This window comes from Hippocampus bargibanti, linkage group LG10 (assembly GCF_051943395.1).
Source record: "Hippocampus bargibanti isolate YZ-2025 linkage group LG10, ASM5194339v1, whole genome shotgun sequence".
Lineage (NCBI taxonomy): Eukaryota > Metazoa > Chordata > Actinopteri > Syngnathiformes > Syngnathidae > Hippocampus > Hippocampus bargibanti.
This window is the reverse complement of record NC_142743.1, coordinates 7,415,100-7,440,472: the sequence shown is the minus strand read 5'-3', so window position 1 is coordinate 7,440,472 and position 25,373 is coordinate 7,415,100. Positions and strand designations below refer to the sequence as shown.

General features: G+C 42.0%; 1 protein-coding gene across 1 annotated transcript in view; it reads right to left on the bottom strand.

Moving 5' to 3' along the window:
* The window catches only part of rptor (regulatory associated protein of MTOR, complex 1), a 182,450-nt gene that overhangs the window by 59,022 nt on the left and 98,055 nt on the right, over positions 1-25,373 (bottom strand). The window contains exons 17-20 of the mRNA XM_089007081.1: positions 23,828-24,019; positions 16,162-16,302; positions 6,347-6,467; positions 3,838-3,978 (exon numbers count right to left, since the gene is read on the bottom strand). Of these exons, the coding sequence (XP_088863207.1) occupies positions 3,838-3,978; positions 6,347-6,467; positions 16,162-16,302; positions 23,828-24,019 (595 nt within the window). The remainder of the gene's footprint in view (positions 1-3,837; positions 3,979-6,346; positions 6,468-16,161; positions 16,303-23,827; positions 24,020-25,373) is intronic.

The window sequence follows — 25,373 nt, the reverse complement described above, 5'->3', positions numbered from 1 at the left end:
TGATTACTATTCCTTTTTACATGGACCTTTCACTTGGATCTGTTATTTATGTATTTTTTATATCACTTATAATGTAACTCATATTTCATATTTTTTTGGGAGGGGTGGGGGTGGTTGTTTATTATATTTTAGCAAGAGCCATTGCGCTGTGTTTCTTCAGAGACAGCCTTTGACTCCGGCAACTGCGATGTATTGAAGGCTGGATGCTAGCGGTCCGAGTGCAAAGAGCTCCACGAGATGGTGTTTACTTGACAAGATGCTCAGTACTCAGTCCTCAGTCTCTGTTCTTTTCGTCATCTACAGTATTTCTTTTGTACTTTTTGTTATTTATTATTTGTTTCTTTGGCTGGTGCGATTTTAACAATTTGGTACAAATCAATGTTTACCTTTCCTGAAACAGGGTTTGGAGGCTGCTCTTTCCACATAAATTATGACTGTTTCAAAACACAAGTTAACAACAAATGTGGAAGCACCTTCCACCTTCAATGTAGACGACTGAGATGAGACCATTTATCAAATCTCAAAGCAGTAATCCTTATGGATTACTACTTTGAGACTTGAAATATGGTAAATATGATAAGACATCCAATGGATGTGCAAAGATGAGCGTTTAGGACAGGATGGGATAGCTCACCGCGGGTATTGAACTGAGGAGTAACATTACATTAATACATGCATGGTGCATTGCGCCACTTGCAAGCGCTCAGATGAGATGGATATACTCCAGGCTGGATATTTTATAGCAGGGGTGTCAAACTCATTTTTGTTGTGGGCCACTTTGGAGTTACGGCTTCCCTCTGGGGGCAGTTACAACAGTGCAACAAAATGAATGTTTATCATCACATCGTATTATTTGTTGTGCACAAAAAAAGATGGATTATGAGTTTTTAAATCAGTCAACTATTTGATTGTTGTTTGATCATTTATTGTGAGTGTAAACAAAGTATCAGGATTATTGCAAAGATGAAGAACCACCCACGCTCTCACTCACACCTCGAGATGGTTTGTAGTGGAGAACAATGTAGCGTGACATACTCTAGCGGCAACGATGGTAATTGACAGTAGAGAATGACCCTTGTCTCAATTCGAGCCAGGAAAAAAATGTTGAAGTTATCACACTGATACTCTTGAATAGTTTGTACTTTGTAAAAAAACATGTCATAAAAATGTCTACATATTTATGCCCGCTTCAAACACTTTCTGCTGCAGCTTTACTTATCCCTATATATTAGTCTGACTCATCAAAGTTAAAAAACTCCAGTCCAAACACTGAAATGCAGACACGGTGATTTGAAGTGAATGAAACAACTCTGTTGATCGATAATAAATACCACTGGACTGACGACTGTGAGAATGAATGTGAACGTGTGTCAAAACGAGGCATCGCCAATTTCCCCACACTGGATTTATGAATGACTCGCAGTAATCTACAGACGACGCGCACGCTCGCTCCAGCTGCTTGAATCTCACAGCAGTTACACAAATCATAAAACAAAGTGCAGGTCCTCCCTGTGCCTGCATGTTTTTTTTTTCTGTTCACTGCAGTTTCCTCCCACAGTCCAAAACACAACTCTTAATTTAATTGGTGAATATTAACTGTCCTGAGGTGCGAATGTGAATCAGTCAATATTTGTCCTACGGTTGGCCACTTTTCGCCTCAAGCCGCTTGTTGAGACTCCAGCACACAGACAACCCTAATGTGGAGGAACAGATGCACTGAGGGACAATTATATAGGTTGAACATATTCTCCTTTTCTCTTGACTGTGAACCAAATCCATTTACAGTATTCCTGCGACCATGTTTGTTTTCAACATGACAACATTTCCAGTACCAGTACATATTCAGTCAGCCAGTATTTTTTCTTGGGCAGAAATCTTCAATATTTTGATGTGGTAATTTAAAATCAAATCGGACAAGAGTGTAAGTAAATCTAGATCTGGAGGAGTACAATGACACTGTCTTTTCACACTGAAGTTTTAAAGAGCAATGACTAACACACTTTTGAGCAAATCAAAACTTGCCCTAATTGCTCCTTTATATTATTCATCATAAGGCTGCAATGAGTGCTCAAGAAATTCAAGTACCTCAATTAAAAATAAATACATGATTTTTCTTTCTTTATTTTTCTTCTTCTAATTCGGGTCACCTTATGATTGGTCTCACTGTTGGGAATCAAGTCAAGCCAGCTGCAAGAACTGTTCTTAAGATATGTTAGAGAAACATGGGCCGAAGACCATTTGTACTTTGTAAGAATATATGCAATTAAAATGTCTATACATTTCTGACAGCTTCAATCACTTTCTGTTTAAGTATATGCATGAACAAACCATACATGAACATTAATGCCTTGGGATACTTCTATTTTGAAATTGGCATTCACATGGCTTACAAATGATTAAACTACCACAGATAAACATGGCATCCCAAAATCAGGCTTGGTTACTCATTAAAGGAGCCAACCCCCCCAAAATGTAAGATATTTTTTTTTTATCTGTGATTGTTAACAATTGTAGATGGACGCAGGCAACAACATTTGCGGCTAGCAACAAGTGCCCAATATTGGCTGACAACTGGCTGACAACAGCGGTTTGTCTACTCTAATTTCCCGACTACAAAATGCACCCAGAAAAAAAACAAAGTTGGACATACATTGGCCAATTTGTATTTATAGCCACATGTCTACACATTATAAGAGGGTAAATTGTCAAAGAAAAAATACACACAGACTTATTTACAACATATTCATCTTACTCAGTACACACTATTTATCCACAAACAATGACTAACGCAGCACAGTGGTGTCCAACAACAACCTTTCTCAGTCACTTGTCACATGAAACAAATTTGCCCAGGGGCTTTACCAAAGAATAGCCCATTTCTAAACCACTTTGTTACACGTTGGGTGACACATAGACTTAGTGTATATAAACCAGTGAGGTGATGTCACTCAATAGTCGGACTTGCTGTCCTGTAGTCCATTACCAGCCAGTGTTGCTGTGTGTCGGTCGAAAAACAAACATAAAAACGGACAAGGAGCAACAGTGCAGAGATGGCTATATTTAAGACACCCATTCCCGATGGCCAACTCAAGATTCTTTTTTTTCCTCTAGTCTTCAAATGTTCTTGTAACAGCCAGTTGGTCAACCCCTTGTAAAATTTAGCAATGCACTATATAATTGTTTTTCTTAAAAGTCTTCCTCAAATGTCAGTAGTTTTTGGAAGTCCCGAATCACATGTTGCACATCTTGTTGTACCTAATATTGATTTATCTGCGTGCTCATAACGTTGCCAAAAAAGTGAAATCCCTGTACATTAATATTAAGGTGTATTTTTCAGCTGTGATGTACGTTTACCAAGCTAAATGAAGTCATTGCAACCAATCCAAGTACGCATGTAAACTTAACGGAGCCTTTATTGCACAGGCAAAATAAAATTAAGCTAAGCACTTACTTTCTCATTCATTTATTGTAAAATGACATGTTTAATTTTCTCTTGTACACCCTTTTCCTTTAATCAAGCAAAAATATATAATTTTCTAATAAGATATTACTGTATTTCGTAACATTTTGAGTGGGACACTCGAATACTGAAATATTTGATAGCTGCAGCCCTAATTCATCTCTTGGTGATCTCAAAAAATCATATGCGAAAATGCAATACTCCTTTCTGACATTATTCTCATCTTGCCTCACTGGCATAATTTGTTTAACTAATGTAAATGTTCCTGTTGCTCCAGCACCAGATTAATTGAAAAGCCTCCATTAACTGAAATAGCTGAGTTCTCTTCCTGTCTCTCAGGCTATTTTACGTTTTTGCCAGTAATCCGTCACTCCTACCTTCTTCATTGAGGTTGAGGTTCTGCAGGCTTTTGTTCAGGTTACGGGCAGTGGTGACTGCACGGATGTTGGTGTAGGAGTTGACTGATCGGAGACGAGGGATGGCTGGACTGTCCCTCACCGGAGTCAAGTTACCAGGTTCTGGATGTCAGTGAATAAAAAAATAACAATTAAAAAATACATAGGAAACCCTATTTCTCTCCAGAGACAACCTATCAAGACAAATCTGCTCCCAACCCCTGCTCTGATCGTATTGCACTACTGTAATTTGTAATGCAGAGAGCATCATACTGACTGACTAGTAAAGGACTTTCTGACTTCAGATAAACCAAATGATGTATCCTTAAAAAGAAAATAAAAAAATACAGCAAATCCCAGCCATCACCATTTTGCAGGCAATCCACTATAAAAACTACGGTTTCTGCCAATCAAGGCAGTACAGAGTGATAATCAAAGAAATCTGACACAAATTGTTGAGAGAAGACCTTCACAGAAGCTCTTTAGAAGATAGAGGCCACAATTAAAAAGGTGCTAGATGAAATATCCATCCATTTTCTGATCCGCTTATCCTCATAATGGTTGTTGCACAATTTGGTATACACTGAATTGGTTGGCAGCCAATTGCAGGGCACAGAGATTAACCATACGCGCTCATAGTCACACCTAGGAACAATTGAGAGTAAATAACTAACCTATGGTGCATGTTTTTGGAATGTGGGAGCAAATAGGAGTATCCGGAGAAAACCAACGCAGGCACACGGAGAGCATGCAAACTCCACACAGGAAGGCCAAAGCCAAAATTGAAACCTGCACCTGTGAATTGTGAGGTGGAGGTCTTTCACAACTACCATTTTCAACACATCACTGCCTGAGAAGCAAAAATCAAATGTCACAAAAAAAATAGACCACCTGCACATCTACCTATAATTTGTTAACCAGAAAAATTCCGCTTTTAAAAAGACAATGTCCATTGTTAATTGAAACTGTTGGAGGGGTATTTATTTCACACAATGTTAATTGTTGTCACCCTCTTCTGTGTCATCCGAATAACTGTTTTCAATATTTTAACTCTCTCAAGCCAGTAAACAAGGCACACATTACCAGGAACAGCTCCCTAGATGATAGAGAGCAGTTCTACACAATCACAATAATTAACCATGCAACTTCTTCTTCTTTTCCTTTCGGCTTTTCCCCTGAGGGGTCGCCACAGCGAATCAGTGTCCTCCATCTATGCCAGTTTTGTGCATCCTCTTCATGTCCTCTTTGACCACATCCATAAACCTCCTCTTCGGTCTTCCTCTCGGTCTCCTGCCTGGCAGTTCAAGGCTCAGCATCCTTCTCCCTATATAGTCACTCTCTCTCCTCTGGACATGTCCAAACCATCTCAGTCTGGCCTCTCTGACTTTCTCTGCAAAGCCTCTAACATGAGTTGTCCCTCTAATGTACTCATTCCTAATCCTATCCAACCTGGTCACTCCCAAAGAAAACCTCAACATCTTCAGCTCTGCTACCTCCAGCTCTGCTTCCTGTCTTTTCTTCAGTGGCACTGTCTCCAGTCCAAACATCATGGCTGGTCTCACCACGGTTTTATACACTTTTCCTTTCATCCTAGCTGGAACCCTTCTATCACACATCACACCTGACATTTTTCTCCAGCCTGCCTGGACACGCTTCTTCACTTCTTTTCCACACTCTCCATTGCTCTGGACAGTTGACCCCAAGTACTTAAAATCCTCCACCTTCTTTATCTCTTCCCCCTGTTTTTTTATTATTATAATTATTATTATAATCCTCCACCTTCTTTATCTCTTCCCCCTGTTTTTATTATTATAATTATTATTATAATTAACCATGCAACTAACAGTGTTAATCAAAATACAGCATGACAATGTTTGCAAAGGTCCTTTTACCCCCATACATTTCATAGAATCTACATAGTTGCGTCGATATTCCATGACCGTTCAACACTGCATAAATCTGCAATTATAAGCATGTAAAGTTGTCGCTCTGAGAGTACAAATCCAAACATTAAACAGAATATATTGATTCTAAAACAATGGCACATTTCTTATACATCTCTTGTATTGGATCTCACACAATTGCAAATAATGTTATCAACAGTTATAGAACAAAACACTTGAGCCACCCTAACTCAAAAGTCAAGAACTGAATCCAGCTGAACAGCAAGCCAAAAATTATCATAAAGTTGCCCGGAAACCAACCAAGGGGCAAAAGCAAGTAAGTTTTGATGGGAAAAGTATGTAAAAGGACTACATTGGACGCCCGCCGTTTGCGGGGATACAGACTGGGCTAGTCGATGAAAAGCAAAAAAAAAGCATCTAATTATAAATGCACTGAAATAAATATGTATATAAATAAATAACCAAAAGCCTTTTGTGAAAAAATGAGGTCTGATTCCCAAATACCCCCCCCCCCCCAAAAAAAAAAAAAAAAGTCTGTTTGTGAGTTTGTAGTCAGTTGAACTTGAACAGTGTTACAGAGGGCATACCTGAAGTGTTGGCTGGTGACGGCACTGTATAATTTTTCTCCTCCTCTATGAACTGAAGGGCAACAGTACAGAAGTTGCTTTCGTATTGGACCACCAGGTGACTCAATGCTACCACCAACTCCTGCAAAATCAATATGAAATGCCTCATATAACCAACTGTACATACAGTTTAAACATACTGATGATTATCACCAGACACAAGATGTCTGTGTAAGGTCTCAGTCATACAGGAGTGGTCCATCGATGAAAAGGTTTCTTCAGCCGTCATCTATACTTTTTTGAAGGTGTCAGACGTTTCACTTCTTATCCAAGATGCTACTTCAGCGAACTAAAGTCTTACTGGTAGTATCGGCCCCATATATATATATATATATATATATATATATATATATTGTAATGTCATGAGAGGCTAGCCCTCAGCGGGATAGGACAAGGAGCGCGATGGGCGACAGGTTTGAATACAAACACAGGTTTTAATAAAGGATTTCAGGGGGGAATTCACAAGTAACAAAGGCAAGAATAGTGTCTCTTTCAATATTTAAATCATAATAAAATCTCTTCTGAGGTGAAACTGAAGACGGAGTTCTTTTCCAAGAGTTTCGAGGCCTCACCCCTCTTGACGTCCTCCTCATGTAGCCTAGCCACCTTTAGCAAGGTCCGAATCCAGTGTCCTGTCGTGTGGTCCCAACTGGCAATGAGTTCCACACGGCAATCAATTTCTCCACAGAGCACAGCAATAGAGCTTGTCTCCCCCGGGCCCACACTCAGAGGCTCTCCGCCTTAAAAGCGTTGCCTGCCAATCAAGCCGTGATCAGCCGCAGGTGTGGTGTTTGAATTGCTGCCTTCCACCAGATGGGGCCAAAACTCTCTCTGGGTGAAGCCATCTTAGGGGGATGTATTTGCCCTCCAGAACCCAGCCTCTCGTGACATCACACATCCACCCCCTTGAGACTGACGTCCTCGGCGGGGTGAAGGATGCGAAACAGGCAAGGAAGGCCTCCCTTTGGGAGAGGGCATCCGCATTGCCTTGGCGCTTGCCAGCCCTGTGGACCACAGAGAAGTTAAAGGCCTGCAGGCTCAAGAACCACCTGGTTATTCTGCCGTTGGTCTCCCTGTTTCTGGCAATCCATTGTAGAGGAGCATGATCAGAGACCACCGTGAAACGTCTAACAAGGAGATAGAAGCGTAATGACTCCAAAGCCCATGTAATGGCAAGACACTCCTTCTCCACTGTGGAATAGTTCTTTTCCCTGGGCAACAGCTTCCTGCTAAGGTACAGGATGGGATGTTCCTCTCCTCCATGTACTTGAGAGAGTACAGCCCCCAGACCAACTTCTGATGCATCAGCTTGGACAATGAATTCCTTGCTGAAGTCTGGTGCCACCAGGATCGGACTGGAACACAGCGCCTGTTTTAGATTGGCGAAGGCCATTTCGGCCTCTGGGCTCCATTTCACCAATCGGGAGTGTTTTTTGGTCGTCAATTCTGTCATGGGGGCTGCTATAGTAGCAAAGTCAGCGATAAAGCGTCTATAGTAGTCATCCATGCCTAAGAACGACCTCACCTGCTTCTTGGTAAGGGGTTGGGTCAATCTTGTATAGCCCGTAGTTTTGCTTCTTGAGGCTTCACCAGCCCCCGTCCTATAGTGTAGTTGGTCTCGCCAAATGCCAACCTGCACTTTTTCGGGTTTGCTGTGAGACCTGCTTTTCTGAAGGAGTCAATCACAGCTTGCACTTGGGGTAAGTGACTCTCCCAGTCGGGAGACATCATCCAAGTATGCTGCCGCGTACCTCTTGTGGGGGGTGAGAATCTGATCCATTAGGCGCTGAAACGTGGCGGGTGCTCCATGGAGACCAAACGGGAGCCTGGTGTACTGGTAGAGTCCCTCAGTTGTGGCGAAGGCTGTCTTCTCCTTTGATGCCGGGGTCAGGGGCACCTGCCAATAACCCTTTGTGAGGTCTAGAGTGGTGATGAAGCGTGCCTGTCCCAGGGAGTCAATAAGATCATCAACACAAGGCATTGGACACGCATCAAATTCAGACACCTCATTCAACTTCCGATAGTCATTACAGAATCGTATTGACCCGTCTGGCTTCGGAACCAACACAATTGGACTTGCCCAGGCACTTTGGGACTCCTCAATTACTCCAAGTTCCAGCATTTTCCTTATCTCCTCCTGGATAGCTGTCTTACGGGCCTCCGTCACACGGTATGGACGTTGGTGGACTGTTTTTCCGGGTGTGGTGCAGATCTCGTGTTGCACCACGTCTGTGTGTCCAGGTATGGAGGAGAAGACGTCTTGGTTACGCTCAACCAATTCGAGCGTCAGCTGGCGTTGGTGTGGGGACAAACTTGGGCCCATCTGAACTTCTTCTCTTGCCGGTTTCTTAGCTTCGCTGGGGGGTGGGGGGGACAACTGAACAGCACCTCTCTGGCATGCCATTTCTTTAGGAGGTTAACGTGGTAAATCTGCTCAGGTTTCCTCTTACCAGGTTGCCTCACCTTGTAGTTTACCTCCCCCATGCGCTCGATGACCTCAAAGGGCCCCTGCCAGGATTCCAGGAATTTGCACTCCACCGTTGGCACCAAGACCAGCACTCTGTCCCCTGGCTTGAACTCTCGAGGCTGGGCAGGTCTATCGTAGGAGGCTTGCTGCTGTCGTTGGGCCGCTTCCATGTGCTCTCGCACTATCGGATAAATGGCCTTCATCCTTTCCCTCATGTCCCCCACATGCTCGATGAGGGTACCTTGTCGGCACGGCTGCTCTTCCCACGCCTCTTTGGCGATATCCAGCAGTCCCCGGGGTCTGTAAGAGTACAACAGCTCAAAGTGTGAAAACCCACTCGACGACTGTGGTACCTCCCACACGGCAAACAGCAAGTACGGCAGCAGTTGATCCCAGTTTCGGCCATCTTCTTTGATCACTTTCCTCATCATGGCCTTGAGGGTCTTGTTGAACCGTTCTACCAACCCATCCGTCTGTGGGTGGTAGATGGAGGTTCTCAGTTGCTTGACCTTGAACAGGGCACATAGGTCCTTCATGACCTTGGACATAAAGGGGCTTCCTTGGTCTGACAGAATCTCCTTTGGGATTCCCACCCGGCTGGTGAGAGCAAATAGTTCCTTTGCAATCTGCCTAGTGGTAGCCTTTCTGAAGGGAACAGCCTCTGGAAACCGAGTGGCATAATCAACCATAACTAAAATATATTGGTGTCCCCTAGCACTTTTTGGTAGAGGTCCAACTATATCCAGCCCAAGCCTCTGAAAAGGGGTCTCAATGATGGGTAAGGGAATGAGCGGGTTTCTGTATGTGGGCTTTGGCGCCACCTGTTGGCACTCCGGGCAAGAACGACAATAGTTCTCCACATCCTTGTGCACACCTGGCCAGAAGAACCGTTGATTCTCTCTTTCGTCTTTTCTACCCCTAGTGTCCCCCTAGCAGGTGTGTGTGTGCCAAGTCCAGGACTGCAGCCCTGTGTGGTTGTGGTACGAGAAGTTGTTCACGTACTTCACCATTTTGCTTCGTTACCTGGTATATTAACCCCCGGTCAACAGCAAAATGGGGGTATGTGGGACTCGTCCTCTCCCCCAGTACTACACCCTCTAAAACCTGCACAGTTTTCACGGCGTTGGCAAGGGTAGGATCCTGTAACTGGGCTGTACCATATCGCCCTGTTAGAGGAGGCAGCTTCCGGGTCACTGGGTTCTCATCACCACTGGAAGCCGGGAGATTTTCTGAGACTGAAGTCTCCTCGGCTGTCTCTGGGCCAGACTCTGTCTCCGGTGGTGCATTTGCTGTCCCTAAGAGAGCACAGGCTGGGGAGAGTGAATCAGGGGGGTAGGCTTGAGCATTCAAGACACGCGTCTTACCTCTCCCCTTCCGAGGTAAAGGCCGGGCAGTCGCGTCCAATCAGGAGGGGTACAGGGAGAGAGTCAACCACGCCAGCTACTATGCGGATGATTCCCTTGGTTGTGGTCATGGTGAGTTCGGTGGTGTGGTACTCTCTGGTGTCTCCGTGGACACATGAGACTAGAAGGGTTTTCTCTGGAGACAACCTGGTTGGATCCACCAGCGTTTGGCACACCAAGGTGACCAGGCTTCCGGAGTCCAGCAGGGCTTCAACATCCTGTTGATTAACTGTCACTGGACAGGTGGAGGGTCTAGTTAGTGAGCTGTCACTACCCCCCAGGAGGGAGGCATAGTGAGCAGGGTGGGCACTGGAAGAGTCAGCGGTCGGCATGGACTCTTCCGTTGGTTTGCCACACTGCCGTGAGATGTGTCCCGTCTCTCCGCATCTGTGGCATCGTCTGGGCTCAGTGCCCCTGGGTATCTGCCAGTGCCTGGGTGGGCTTCTGGTGCCGCCTGGAGCCATCTTCATCAGCTTCATCAGCTGTGTTGGGGAGCTTGGGCGCCTTTGTGCGGGCCATTCCAGTCCTGGGTGGGGATGTGTTGCCGGTTTCCTTCCTGGTCGTTCGCAGCATCTCCGCTGTGGCCTGGTACTGTTCCACTGCTGCCACTGTTTGACAGGCAGTAGTCAGCGACTGCTGGCTGATGATCTTTTTTGCCTCATAGGGCAGGGCTCGTAAGTAGCGATCCACGACAATGGCCTCGACCACCTCAGCTGCCGTGCTCCTTTCCGGTTCCAGCCACTTCCGGGCGATGCGGGCCAATTCGTGTATCTGTGCCCGTGGAGGTTGGTCTGGCCGGAACGTCCAGGTGTGGAAGCGCTGTGCCATTCCGAACTTGGTGAGCCCATGTCTGCTGAGAATTTCAGCTTTTAGATAATCCTAGTCCTCTGCTCTGTCTGCGGTCAAGTCCAGGACAGCATTCAGTGATTCCCCTGTCAGGAAGGGTGCAAGCAATCCCGCCCACTGCTGCTTGGGCCACCTTTCTCGAGTGGCTGTTGCTTCAAATGTATGCAGGTACGCCTCAATATCATCCGTCGCCCCCATCTTGGCTACAAAATCACCCGCCTTCACCCGGGGAATGTTCTTGGCGGCCATTTGTTTTTGCAAGAGCAATTCCTCTGCCTTAAGTTCATTTGCTCTCTTTTGCTCCTCTCGGAGAGCCAAATTGGCCTGATATTGGGCTTCCTGATTTGCGAGAAGGGTTTTCAAGATATCTTCCATTTTTTTTTTTTTTTTGTAATTGAAGATATTTTCAATTTAGAAAAAACATAACAAACCATCTATGTCCATGCACTTATTAACGCTTGTCCAGTGCCCTAGTCTCAGGTTGGGGGGAGCAGAGGACCACTCCCTGTGGCCCCACCGATTGTTCCTACATTCCTGACTAACGACTGGCTAAAGAAACCTTTTCATCGATGGACCACTCCTGTACGACTGAGAGCTTACACAGACGCATTGCTGCTAACTTTGGGAGAGACGTCCTTCTGCTGGTACGTAACTTAGAAAAGGCCACTTTTAAATTAGCTGATTTAAAGAACCACCTCAGATTCAATCTTAGATGTAGACAGAGCTGGTTAATTCCTACATGCTTGAAGCAAGCACCCCTGGAACTCGGATACTTAGCCGATAAAATGCAACAAATTTATAAGAAAGGAAAGGAAAACATAGACAAACAAATGTATTTTAGATTATACCTGGGAGAGGCCACGCCATGTATCTATGGCCTGCCTAAAATACATAAAGAATGGTTCCCCCTCAGACCCATTGTTTGTAGCATTGACTCCTCTACATACAATGTAGCCAAATATCTAAAAACTATCTTAGCTCTGTTGGTTGGGAACACAGAATATCACGTAGAGAACACCACAGGGTTTGTAGTGAGGATCAAAGACCTCATATTGTAACCTGAGGAGTCTCAGTGGTGAGGACGAGACTGCTGACGTTTCTTTGCATGAAAAAAACAAACTTAAACCGGACCGCATCTGCCAATTATTGTAAATCTAACTTAATACTATGTATTTTCAATTTAGTGAAGAATTTTACAAACAAATTCATGGTTGTGCTATGGGCTCACCAGTTTCACCCATAGTGGCTAATCTGTACATGGAAGAGATGGAGAAACAGGCCCCTTCCTGGGGACAAAACCTAGACACTGGTTTAGATATGTGGACGATACTTTCATCATCATTAAAAAACTTCTTTTGCTTTCGGCTTTTCCCTTCAAGGGGTCGCCACAGCAAATCAGTGTCCTCCATCTTCAGAGGTTTGATCCGCATGTTTGTTTTGGCCAAGCTTTTACGTCGGATGCCCTTCCTGACACAACCCTCTGTATTTATCCGGGTTTGGGACCGACACAAGAAGATATATGTTGCTTTGTGGCTACATCATCATTAAAAAACAAGAAATTCAATCCTTCACAGATTACTTTAACTCGGTAGACATCAACATCAAATTTACTCGTGAGGACATTAAAGAGAACCAACTAGCCTTTTTGGATTGTAAAGTAATTATAAAAGAGGACAGAGCGCTAAAAACAGAAATCTTTAGGAAGGTTACACACACTGACCAATACTTACTTTTCGATTCGAACCATCCTCTACAACACAAACTAGGAGTTATCAGAACCCTCCAGCATAGGGCTAAACTAATACCAACAAGCGTCGAAGGCAGAGAAAAGGAGTCAAACCATATCAGGAGAGCACTCACAAACTGTGGGTACCCTCAGTGGTCGTTTAACAAATGTCAGAAAGAAAGAATAGGGAATGAAACCAAAAATTCTGAAGATACAAAAAGGAGAGGAGTAGCAGTACCTTACATTGCAGGAGTTTCTGAAAAACTACAGAGTACTTTGGAAACACAAAATTCCTACTTATTTCAAACCAATAAACACTTTAAGGCAAAAATTAGTGCATCCAAAAGATAGGCTGCCAAATGAAAAACAAAGTAATGTAGTTTATTCAATACATTGTAAGAATGAAAATTGTAAAGAGCAATACATTGGAGAGACTAAATAAATTCTCAAAAAAAGACTATCAACATCGCAGGGATAATACTAGTGGGCCTCAATCGGCAGTACATATGCACCTAAAAAGCTAGCAACCACTCATTTGATGACAATGAGGTTAAAATCTTAGCGAAAGAAGATAGATGGTTTGAAAGGGGAGTAAAAGAAGCCATTTTCATAAAAACGCTAAATCCTTCATTAAACCGATATGGTGGGGTGAGGTTCAATTTGGATCATTCATACAATAGCCTGCTTAGGCAACATAGGTTAGGCAACATTAGTAATGCTGATGAGTTGATACCGGAGGGAGTGGGGCAATGAGGCCAGTCGTTAGTCAGGAATGTAAGAACAATAGGTGGGGCCGCAGGGAGTGGTCCTCTGCTCCCCCCAATCTGAGAGTAGGGACCTATCATAGCAGTGTCCAGCGCCGCCATGTCTGGACATTAGGGATATATATATATATATATATATATATATATATATATATATAGGGCCGATACTGGATCAGAAGCGAAACGTCTGACACCTTCAAAAAAGTACAGATGACAGCTGAAGAAACCTTTTCATTGACAGACACAAGATGGATGGCAGAGCATTGTGTAATGAATGGCCTGAAGAAAGAAAGAAGGCAGGAAGACAAAATCGATCAGAGAGAAGAAATATAAAAAGCAGACACTACATTCCCTATTCACTCATTGAAACACATTGCGTGGGCAAATGTCAGTAAAAAAAGGGTGGACATTGTATTTATTTAAAAGATCATTTTGCTCTTTAGGGAGTGCTGATAGTTTTCACCACAGAATATTTGGGGAATCACTGTAAATGCAAAATGAACTCAAATTCTAGAGAATTTTCAAAAAGAGCTTAATATGAAATAAACCACAGCGCATAAATTGGAAAAAAAAGCAAAAATTCAACTCACTTTGACCGAGCTTCAACCGGCACTGAGACAGCATGTCTATTCGTGTGGTTTTCGTCTAATGTGAGATGCATTGGGATTTTTCATCATGTCAATGTGAACAGTACAATTTTGATTTTCCCAATGGGACTCCTTCGTACGTTGATGTACATCGGCGACTGTGTGTACTTAATGGAAGTACAGTCTCGACACTGAGGTAGCACTCATCTGACTGATCGGCAGTGACGTGCAATCAGGGGAGGCAGGTGAGGCTGTGCCTCACGTGTCATCATGGAAAATCAAATGAAAAAATAAATTAACCTTATATTTATTTATTGATTTGTACTTTAAAGTTCTTTTCCATTTAACTTCACCAATTTTGGATTTTTTTTTTAAATGCTGAATTTTCACATTTACTGTTCAAATACTAAGTAGAGACGGGCGGTGAGGCAGCAGCTGGCTGAGACTCACCATGGATTGTGCAATGACTATGCTAACTGTGCTGGCTTGCTCTGCAGTGAGACTGCGTTGCTGTGCCTCTGCATATCCCTATTAAAGTGTTCAAAAACTTTTAGTAGATGAACTAAATTTCTGCAGTTTAGCTGGTGTATATAATGTACAGTCACTGCACATTATAAACACTGTACTACAGTGTTTTTTTTATTTTTATCAAAACTGTGTGCATAGGTGAGGCACACAGTTCTCCTGCCTCATGACAGGGCGTGCTGGTGATTACAGAGATTCTTCTTGCGACTCTTCGGCTGCAGAATAATAGAATTAGTGACAGCAAGCTACAGGAAACAGTTATCAAGTTAAGTGCAACCATCCATTCATTTTTTCGTGTTTTTTTCTGAATGGAGGATCAAATATCTAAATTGAAAGAATTTTCTAAACTGGACTTTCAATCGAAGCAGGAGATAATAATTAAAGGAAGACCAACACCGGACTGTATAGCTCACAAATGGTGAGGGATGGATGTAAATCTCCTGGACAGCTTCTCAGCTTTTTGGCCCAGAAGAATCTCATTGAAACTATTCCTGAGGCGACAAAGTTGATCCAGCTCGTGATCACTCTTCCAGCTACAACAGCATCAGTGGAGTGGTCATTCTCAGCACTGAAAAGACTGAAAACGTACAGTCGGAACAGGACTGATCAAGAACGATTTTCTTCACTGGCAGTGATCTCCTTTGAGACAGAGAGATTTTTAAAACTCAAGAAAGATAAGGAAGGCTTCTACAAAGAATTTAGCGATGCCAGTTTGTAGTATAAAGAATGCTGACATGACATTTTAAACAAAACACGTTAACTGTTGCCAATCAAATTGTGAATAAGCTATTCTGTAGAGTGCATAGGTTTGTAAATCTGACTGTGATGACGTCAGTGCCTCACCAGCCATGAACCTCACCGCACGTCACTGCTGATAGGTCACTGAAGCTAACAGACGTCAATTGTTCGCCATAAATGTTGCCGTAATAAAAAAAAAACAAACACACAAACAAAAAACAGCTGACTGTAAAACCTTCAAATGCAAGGTTTCTCTCTTTGATGTTTGGAGAACACTACTCTAAATAACAACATGACAATCAGCCGCCATCTTGGTGGGGGCGGGGTGGGGAATGGAAAAAGCACTTCAGTGGCCTGTAAAATCCTTCGGACAAGTAAATACAGAGAAAAAAAACAATCATACAAACAATGGTTTACGAAAGCACATGACATTTGAGGGCAAGAGATGACATTTGTACCCTGATGCTAATTAGACACTTTATACTGAGAGAAATTTTTGGGTGATATTTCGCATTAAACACATTTTTTTCAGTTTCACACAAACAAAAGTATCCAAGATAAATGATCAAATATTATAAGTCTGGATGAGTTTGCCTCAGCTTAATCTGTAAATGGGCTGTCACTTTTCAACTTTTCAACCACTTCTGTCTGTCTGTGCACATGTGTATGCGTGTATGTGCATGTATGTGTGTCTGTGTGCATGTGTGTGTGTTGAGCAACCTTGCGGACTACAGGACTGCCATCGTTGATGAGCTGGGCAAGCATCATGGCCACATTGTGGTCGATGGTGGTGGAGTGGTCCGTCCTCTCTGCAGAGTTTCCCACAAATGTACCGAGAGCAAAGACAGCGGCACATCTCACCTGGAGTGACACAATTATTGATTTACAACATCATTCAACATTCCTTTAAATCACACTCTCGATTAGCTTTGCTTCAGGGCCTCTATAACCAGTTAATATTTGAAACGGCATGGTGAAAACTTTTCGAGGCAATGGATGAGGCCAATGTGTTGAAAACCAAGGTACATGCCGGGCCAGAATATGTTTTTGCAGCCAATTATACGAGTTGGACTTTCCATTACCATTATATCATGATTAAAACATTGCGAGGGAATAATACATATTTATGGGTACCAGTGGCGGTCCGTGCATTTCACACCTAGGCCTTCAGTGAAGTCCTACTTAGTCCGACTTGAACAAATATCCCTCGTAATACCATAATTTATGACACAACGGCTGGAGATATCATTTACAAAAGCACACGCACGCAGTACTGGGCGTGGCATCACCTTAATCGTCTACAACACAGGCTATTTTCCGGAGCAATTACACATCAATAAATCTGCATCAGCAATTAGAACTTGTCACTGTACGTGATACTGCAAACACTTAAAAATAAAAGGAAATTTAAAATCATTTGTCCACAAAGTTTGATTAAGTCCACCAATAATATGCAATCTTTAACAAGATTTTACGCTAAATTACAAAATGTCAGTTTAATATAAGAAAAACAACAAGACGTTCACAAAACGAACTATTTGTTGAAAATAAAAGTAAACAAATCTTTTCATTTGTTCTTGAGAATAGGCCTACATGCGACAGCGAGTGGTCCTCTCCTTCAGCCATTGTGGGTTAAAAAAAGCGAGTAGATATACTTGGTTTTTCTGCTAAAGTTTCCGGGTCTGATCTGTTGTAGCTTGGTTGATTTGCATAGCGCTGCCTCTGCTGAGGGCTGAGGTAAAGTGAGTATCCAATCACAGGACGCGTGCATGTCATGTTCAACGCGAGGCCCTCTAGCTGGCCTTACTGTGCCAACCCGTGATCTGATTGGCTATCGCAACTATATATCAACTACATGTGCCTGTTCATGTACAGCGCACAGACGCCCTCACTGTTGATTCTGAAGGCGTCGGTCAGATTTCATACAGCCTGGTGACACAAGCTAGCTGAATTCTGATTGGATTAAAAACTCTGACCTAAAACTACAACACTGAAAGGAGCATAACCAAATGGATATAATATAACATCAAGAAAACAGTATGTAGAATAATTATAGATATATTTAGAAAAAATACTTTTTTAATGAAATTGACTTTTATTATAATTATGATAATGATGTCTGATTATGTTAGGCCAGCAGAGAAGGCCTTGCTGGCTCTGACGGCCCACCACTGATGGGTACCAATTTTAAGGACTGAAGCAAATGACTTTCTCTTTCTTGCAAGCTATGTTTCTCTCTGAAACATAGCTTAGATATTGAGTACTATTTAATCTTTGTAATAACAGTGTCATAGGACAGGGATGGGCTTATACGGCATGTCCAAATACTTCTGACCAAATGGTTTCAACCCACAGGGTGTCTATATGATGTACAAGCAAATTTGGCACCTTGAAATAAAAGCTCAAACATTGAATAACTGTTTTTCATTATCTTTGGATGTCAAACTCAATTGTGTTTTAGCTAATGAGTAAAGTAAACAAACTGATCTCACTGCTCTGAAATTGTTTGAGGAGTGTGTATAAGTGTAGACCTTTTTATGTGTACATATGTGTACATGTGTACATTGATTCTGCACTATGTACAGTCTTGTTTATAGAACGGTTTTTGCACATCTACATTTGCACAGTATACAGTTGACATTTTTATTTTGTTATGCTTAGAATATCTTGTTTTCTATCCTTTCACTCCCACCCCAACCCCATCCCTCTTCAATTGCTGCTGTGGACTGCAAATTTCCCCATTGCGGGACGAATAAAGGTATTCTGATTCTGATTCTGATTCTGATTCTGACATAGCTTCAACATATTTAGATATAAAGCAAAAACAGCATCACTTTTTTTGGGGTTGAAAAACTTCAGATGTGTTGACGCGAAGGTGATGATAGTCCACTAAATGTCAAAAGACTTATTGCTGACATTTTTTTTGCAGAGGTCAAGTTTGCTGTGCCTCTAAAATGAAGGCTTAGGCACCCATTTTTGGTTACACAAGCCACAACTCATTAAGGGTCTCTACACTGTGAGGCAGATGTGCCAACCAACCAACCAACCAACCATTTTGCCACCTCTTTGCCGTTATTAATCAAAATATATGCAAATGGCCGATATAATATCTAAAACGGAAAGAGGGGATGCATGGCAGTAATACATTTGTAATACACAAATCAACAGTTGTGTTAGTGGGTTGTTGTAAGAGATTCATTTGGGTCTGTGACACTTTGAAGGCATATGTAATTTGTGATTATATGGCGTAAAGTTGGGTGAGGGTCCGGTAGGAAGAGAAAGTAGATTGTGAGTGATCGTCTTGTGTTTCTGAGTTGAAGACGACTGGTTGAGAGACTCGGAATGCTTTTTTGGCTCCATTAACCATTCATTTTCATAATCATGAGAGTATATTATCAGTCTTTTCAATGTTACAGGAGTATTTTCCTTTTCAGACAAATACTTCAAGTCCTAAAATTGTCAAATTTCTTTTTTTCAACTTGTGCTGTTTCGTGTGTGTGTGTGTGTGTGTGTCTGAACGCGCATAGCAAAGTCAACCTCTCACCTCAGGGATTGGATCAGACAACAAGATGTAGAGCTTTTCGTGTGCACTATCACGAACTCCGCACCAGCGGGCCGGGTCAAAGTTCTGCCAGATGCGGCCAAGGCATATGGCGACCCACTGGCGAAGCAGTGGGTGGGGGTCCGAAAGCTGCTCCAAACAGTTTGCTATTAGGTTACCCTGCAAACAAGCCTCCTGATGAGAGAGAGTAGAAGAATGGATACAAGCTGATTATATAGTGAAAAAAAATCACTGGCTTGGAGACTCCTAAACAGCACACAGAATTCCAAGTCAATAGGTCATTAGTGACCTATGACCCAACACTGCATTACGTGCATAAGGTTGATGAGATTTGCATCGAGAGCAGTTACTCACTTGCTCACAGCTAATTGGTGCTTGGAAATTAAAGGGCATGTAAAGTGAGAGGAAACCATGCCTCGCCGCACCGCTCCACATTTCAGAAAGCTTTTGCGTCAATATCTGTTTGCCATTTTATGTCTGTATCTGTCTGCTTTCATTAACAACAAATGCTGCTCATAAAGTGATTTTCTTTATTTCAAGATGTTCCTGCGAGAGTGGCTGCCTTTACAGCAGCTCCTGTATTTTGTTTTTGATTCGGACAAATATAAGTTTCTCCACTGTGAGACAAAGGCTGATTTTATCTAATCTAACTAATCTAATTTAATCAAAATCTAATCAAACCACTTTGCTTAGCGTGCAAAGTAATAATTACCGCTCTGTTCTGCATCCCTTTTTAGAGAATCTGCAGGACATTTTATTTCCTTATTTTATTCCAGGCATGGAAGCTTCATTTTTAGAGTATATCACGTTTCATACACAAGGTGACTCAATGTGCTTCAAACAAGCTAATGGAAAAGACTTAAAAAGCATTGATAAAACACGAGTGAACAACATTTAGAAGCAAAACAGAGAAAACTCAAGTGACTTACAATGACAACACTTCAAGTTAACAGAAAATAAATGTCAAAGGAGAAACAATAGGTTTCTCAAATACAGTGATACCTCGGTTTACGAACCCCTTGGCTTACACATTTTTTTTTTTTTTTTTTACCTTGGCATACGAACTATTTTTCGGGATACACACAAAGCACCACAATGAGTGATGTGTCATTCGCGAACGAGCCCGTTCACTAACAAGAAAATGGCAGCCGACTTGTTTTTCTCTATTCCCCGCACCCAGTCTTCGCTTAAAGCCATGTGATTGGTCAAGAACGCAGCAGTGAGGGGGGAGTGTTTAAACATTAAAGAGACAGGCAGACAACAGAGAGAGACTGAGAAAATGGATAGAAAACGGTGAAATTTGGACTTGTTTCAACTTTGATAGTTCAAAGGCAGAGTGTAGACTGCAAGGTTCAAATATTCCATCAATCAGGCTCCACAAATGGCACAAGCCATCTGTACACTTGATGCAAAACGCTATCAACCCAGCTAAATAGAACACAATTGATGAGGAACTAGGTAAAATTATCGCAGAGAAAGCACCTACAAGGGATCATTCATTAAGATGGTGAAAGAAGAAGGCTACGCTCCTCATCAAGTGTTTAATGCTGATGAAACCAGCCACTCCACTGCATCAAGCCATGAACAACCATCACAAATGTAAATAAAATCACCATTATACAGTAAAGTTGATTTCTTTAATTATAATACCATAGCACATTTATTATACATAAAATAAGATATATTTGGTGTAGTTTTAAGGCTTAGAAAATGCGAAAATAGAAAATTATGTTTCATGGGGACCTGGGAACGGATTATTCTCATTTTAATGGCTTCCTATGGGAACTAATTTTTGGGGATACACACTTTTCGCCTTACACACTACAACAATTAAGATCCTAAGCCAAGTTATCACTGTAACTACAAAATAAACAAGAAAAAAGAAGATTTAAGAAACAATTAGAAGATCTGAATTTCATAACAATGACACTTTTTATTCCATTGACATCAATGGAACTAAATGCAGCTTCACCGTGTTTGCTGAGCAAATCTATGCACCTCTAAATCCAACTTGGTTTATATTCAATTTTCATTTCTTTGATGATTTCAGAACCCAACCCAATACGTAATTTATAGACCTGTAGCAGAATTTTAAAAACAATTCTACAGCTGACTGGGGAGCAGAAGTAAGAATACAGTAACATTTTTAGCCCTTTTCTCACATAAGCCTACCTTTCATGCGTTTAATCGATTTTTTGCATCATTCTATCATCGTGCATCCAAGCAGTACCCCGGGGGTTATCAATGACACGTTGGCAATGCGGTTGTGAGCACAGTTGTTGAATGTAAGAAATATGAATAATGGAGCTATGAAGCTGGCAGAGAATCTTGCTGTTATGCTGGAGATCATCTATTATTTACAGGCCTGGGAGAGAGGTAAGGGCATTGAGTACATAGGAATATGGAGACAAAATGGTGTTTCATAGCATGTGCTCACATTCTCTGATTTGTCACACTTATAATAAGGGAGGCTCTCAAAGACAAGTTTAGCAAGTTGATGAAAGATGAATCCATTAGGGAGATGAATCAGTGAAATAACATTCCCAACTACACGGAAAGACAACTGTATATAGCAGAAGAAATACGGCAAAGCAGTTTAATGGTGCCGTATTTGTAAACTACAATGTGGGTCTTTTGAGTGCTTTGTGGAAAGGAAGAACTTAATCACTTCAGCATTAGCTACTTCGTAGTTCATCTCCAAGAACAAATGCTGGCTAAATGGCCAATAACTCGGCACCTGTCAGTGTATTCTGAGTTATAATGTGACGAGACAATGTTAAGAAATACATTGCACTCATAATGGCATATTCATGCAGCAACAAGTAATAAGCAATGGCTCATAAAGTCCATTCTCTGATGCTGGTTATACTACATTAGTCAAGGGGATCATCAGAATCAGAATCAGAATCAGAAAACCTTTATTCATTCCACAATGGGGAAATTTGCAGTCCACAGCAGCAATTTGAAAGGGGATGGGGTGGGGGGGGGGGTGAAAGGATATAAATCAAGATATTCTAAGCATAACAAAATAAACATGTCAACTGTATATTGTGCAAATGTAAATGTGCAAAACCGTTTCATAAAAAAACTGTACATAGTATTAAGAAAGGCATAATGATATATGACTGTATTGCATCAACCCATATTTATAAGTGTCCAGTTTTTTTCACATGTGATCATTGAGAATTGCAAAGCCTCCTCCTCCAGAGAGTCCAGCGAGCAGCCCAGGACAGAACTGGCACTCTTGACAAGGCGCTCCAGTCTTTTCCTGCCCCGGGTGGTGATGCTGCCTGACCAGCAGACAATTCCATAGTGGATGGCTGAAGCCCACACAGTCATAGAAAGTCTTTGGAGTGACCACTGAACTCCAAAAGACCTGAGTAGGAAGTGGCGACTCTGTCCCTTTTTGATTAGGGCATCCGTGTTTGTAGTCCAGTTCAGTTTATTGTTGAGAGCAACACCCAGGTACTTGTAGGAGGTCACCCTTTCAATGTCCGAACGCTGGATGTTCAACGGTGCAGGTGAGGATTGTTTCCTGCAGAAATCCACTACCAGCTCTTTGGTTTTCCCGGTGTTGATCTGGAGGTGATTCTGCTGGCATCAGTCCACAAAGTCGTTTGTCAGTCCCCTGTACTCCCGATCGTCTCCCTCTGTAATGAGGTCGAAGAAGGCCTTGCTGGCTCTGACGGCCCACCACTGATGGGTACCTATTTTAAGGACTGAAGCAAATGACTTTCTCTTTCTTGCAAGCTATGTTTCTCTCTGAAACATAGCTTAGATATTGAGTACTATTTAATCTTTGGAATAACAGTGTCATGGGACAGGGATGGGCTTATACGGCATGTCCAAATACTTCTGACCAAATGGTTTCAACCCACAGGGTGTCTATCTGAAGTACAAGCAAATTTGGCACCTTGAAATAAAAGCTCAAACATTGACTAACTTTTTTTCATTATCTTTGGATGTCAAACTCAATTGTGTTTTAGCTGATGAGTAAAGTAAACAAACTGATCTCACTGCTCTGAAATTGTTTGAGGAGTGTGTATAAGTGTAGACCTTTTCATGTGTACATAGCTTCAACATATTTAGATATAAAGCAAAAACAGCATCACTTTTTTTGGGGTTGAAAAACTTCAGATGTGTTGACGCGAAGGTGATGATAGTCCACTAAATGTCAAAAGACTTATTGCTGACATTTTTTTTGCAGAGGTCAAGTTTGCTGTGCCTCTAAAATGAAGGCTTAGGCACCCATTTTTGGTTACACAAGCCACAACTCATTAAGGGTCTCTACACTGTGAGGCAGATGTGCCAACCAACCAACCAACCAACCAACCATTTTGCCACCTCTTTGCCGTTATTAATCAAAATATATGCAAATGACCGATATAATATCTAAAACATAAAGAGGGGATGCACGGCAGTAATACATTTGTAATACACAAATCAACAGTTGTGTTAGCGGGTTGTTGTAAGAGATTCATTTGGGTCTGTGACACTTTGAAGGCATATGTAATTTGTGATTATATGGCGTAAAGTTGGGTGAGGGTCCGGTAGGAAGAGAAAGTAGATTGTGAGTGATCGTCTTGTGTTTCTGAGTTGAAGACGACTGGTTGAGAGACTCGGAATGCTTTTTTGGCTCCATTAACCATTCATTTTCATAATCATGAGAGTATATTATCAGTCTTTTCAATGTTACAGGAGTATTTTCCTTTTCAGACAAATACTTCAACTCCTAAAATTGTCAAATTTCTTTTTTTCAACTTGTGCTGTTTCGTGTGTGTGTGTGTGTGTGTCTGAACGCGCATAGCAAAGTCAACCTCTCACCTCAGGGATTGGATCAGACAACAAGATGTAGAGCTTTTCGTGTGCACTATCACGAACTCCGCACCAGCGGGCCGGGTCAAAGTTCTGCCAGATGCGGCCAAGGCATATGGCGACCCACTGGCGAAGCAGTGGGTGGGGGTCCGAAAGCTGCTCCAAACAGTTTGCTATTAGGTTACCCTGCAAACAAGCCTCCTGAGAGAGAAGAATGGATACAAGCTGATTATATAGTGAAAAAAAATCACTGGCTTGGAGACTCCTAAACAGCAGACAGAATTACAAGTCAATAGGTCATTAGTGACCTATGACCCAACACTGCATTACGTGCATAAGGTTGATGAGATTTGCATCGAGAGCAGTTACTCACTTGCTCACAGCTAATTGGTGCTTGGAAATTAAAGGGCATGTAAAGTGAGAGGAAACCATGCCTCGCCGCACCGCTCCACATTTCAGAAAGCTTTTGCGTCAATATCTGTTTGCCATTTTATGTCTGTATCTGTCTGCTTTCAATAACAACAAATGCTGCTCATAAAGTGATTTTCTTTATTTCAAAATGTTCCTGCGAGAGTGGCTGCCTTTACAGCAGCTCCTGTATTTTGTTTTTGATTAGGACAAATATAAGTTTCTCCACTGTGAGACAAATAAAGGCTGATTTTATCTAATCTAACTAATCTAATTTAATCAAAATCTAATCAAACCGCTTTGCTTAGCGTGCAAAGTAATAATTACTGCTCTGTTCTGCATCCCTTTTTAGAGAATCTGCAGGACATTTTATTTCCTTATTTTATTCCAGGCATGGAAGCTTCATTTTTAGAGTATATCACGTTTCATACACAAGGTGACTCAATGTGCTTCGAACAAGCTAATGGAAAAGACTTAAAAAGCATTGATAAAACACGAGTGAACAACATTTAGAAGCAAAACAGAGAAAACTCAAGTGACTTACAATGACAACACTTCAAGTTAACAGAAAATAAATGTCAAAGGAGAAACAATAGGTTTCTCAAATACAGTGATACCTCGGTTTACGAACCCCTTGGCTTACACATTTTTCAGTTTACGAACGTTAAATTTATTAAAATTTTACCTTGGCATACGAACTATTTTTCGGGATATACACAAAGCACCACAATGAGTGATGTGTCATTCGCGAACGAGCCCGTTCACTAACAAGAAAATGGCAGCCGACTTGTTTTTCTCTATTCCCCGCACCCAGTCTTCGCTTAAAGCCATGTGATTGGTCAAGAACGCAGCAGTGAGGGGGAGTGTTTAAACATTAAAGAGACAGGCAGACAACAGAGAGAGACTGAGAAAATGGATAGAAAACTGTGAAATTTGGACTTGTTTCAACTTTGATAGTTCAAAGGCAGAGTGTAGACTGCAAGGTTCAAATATCCCATCAATCAGGCTCCACAAATGGCACAAGTCATCTGTATACTTGATGCAAAACGCTATCAACCCAGCTAAATAGAACACAATTGATGAGGAACTAGGTAAAATTATCGCAGAGAAAGCACCTACAAGGGATCATTCATTAAGATGGTGAAAG